This window comes from Larimichthys crocea, chromosome XIV (assembly GCF_000972845.2).
Source record: "Larimichthys crocea isolate SSNF chromosome XIV, L_crocea_2.0, whole genome shotgun sequence".
Taxonomy (NCBI): domain Eukaryota; kingdom Metazoa; phylum Chordata; class Actinopteri; family Sciaenidae; genus Larimichthys; species Larimichthys crocea.
Genome location: NC_040024.1, coordinates 12154355 through 12155413, shown reverse-complemented (window position 1 = coordinate 12155413; position 1059 = coordinate 12154355). Strand labels below are relative to the sequence as shown.

The 1059-nt window shown below is 49.2% G+C and overlaps 1 protein-coding gene across 1 annotated transcript in view; it reads right to left on the bottom strand.

Annotated features, from left to right (window-relative positions):
- Positions 1 to 21: 21 nt before the first annotated feature.
- LOC113747640 (T-cell acute lymphocytic leukemia protein 1 homolog) overlaps positions 22 to 1059 on the bottom strand; it is a 1520-nt gene continuing 482 nt past the window's right edge. Inside the window, exon 2 of the mRNA XM_027288049.1 lies at positions 22 to 872. Within this exon, the coding sequence (XP_027143850.1) occupies positions 397 to 872 (476 nt within the window). The 3' untranslated portion in view covers positions 22 to 396. The remainder of the gene's footprint in view (positions 873 to 1059) is intronic.

Below are 1059 nucleotides of genomic sequence, written 5' to 3'. Positions count from 1 at the left end.
CTTTAAAATGTTTTAAATAATTAATAAGTTGTCTTTGATGTTTAAATAAATGAACAAACACAGACACATGATGTCACCTGATCACATGATGTCACCTGATCACGTGACGTCATCGACACATTCATTGATCTACAAACATTCTGGTGACTGAATGTTGAATAATACAATAATACACAATAATAATGAATAAACAACAAAGTTTATTTGATTTATGTTTATTGTCATTAAAATCACACAGTGTTACACACACTTCCTGTCAGCTGACAGAAATTAAACTTTAATAATTAACAATGATGAATGTGAATATCACATGACGACTCGGCCCAGAACAACAATATGAGTTTTTAAAGGACCTCAAACGGTTTGTCAGAACTCTGCTGGTCTCTGATCACATGATCACATGAACCGGACCTCCATCAGACTGCCACAGCCCTGCAGACGGTCCTGCAGACGGTCCTGCAGACTGTCCTGCAGACTGTGCAGACTGTCCTGCAGACGGTCCTGCAGACTGTCCTGCAGACTGTGCAGACTGTCCTGCAGACTGTCCTGCAGACTGTCCTGCAGACGGTCCAGGTCCTCTGAGTCTCCATCACAGGTGGAGTTTGGTGACTCTGCCTCCTGTAGCTCCTCCTCCTGGTCCAGGCTCCCCACTCGACCCTGGGGGGCTCGTCTTGTGTTCTGGTCCAGCACCAGCCGGTCCAGGAAGTTGATGTAGCGCAGCGCCAGACGCAGGATCTGGTTCTTGCTCAGCTTCCTGTCAGGGGGGTGCGTGGGGATGAGACGCCGCAGCTCGGAGAACGCTCCGTTAACGTTCTGCTGACGCCAACGCTCACGACTGTTCATTGAGGTCCGACAGACAACCCGACCAGAACCTGAGGGGGAGGACACAGATGAGGACACAGATGAGGAGACAGGGGAGGACACAGAGGAGGACACAGAGGAGGAGACAGAGGAGGAGACAGATGAGGAGACAGAGGAGGAGACAGATGAGGACACAGAGGAGGACACAGAGGAGGAGACAGATGAGGACACAGAGGAGGAGACAGATGAGGACACAGA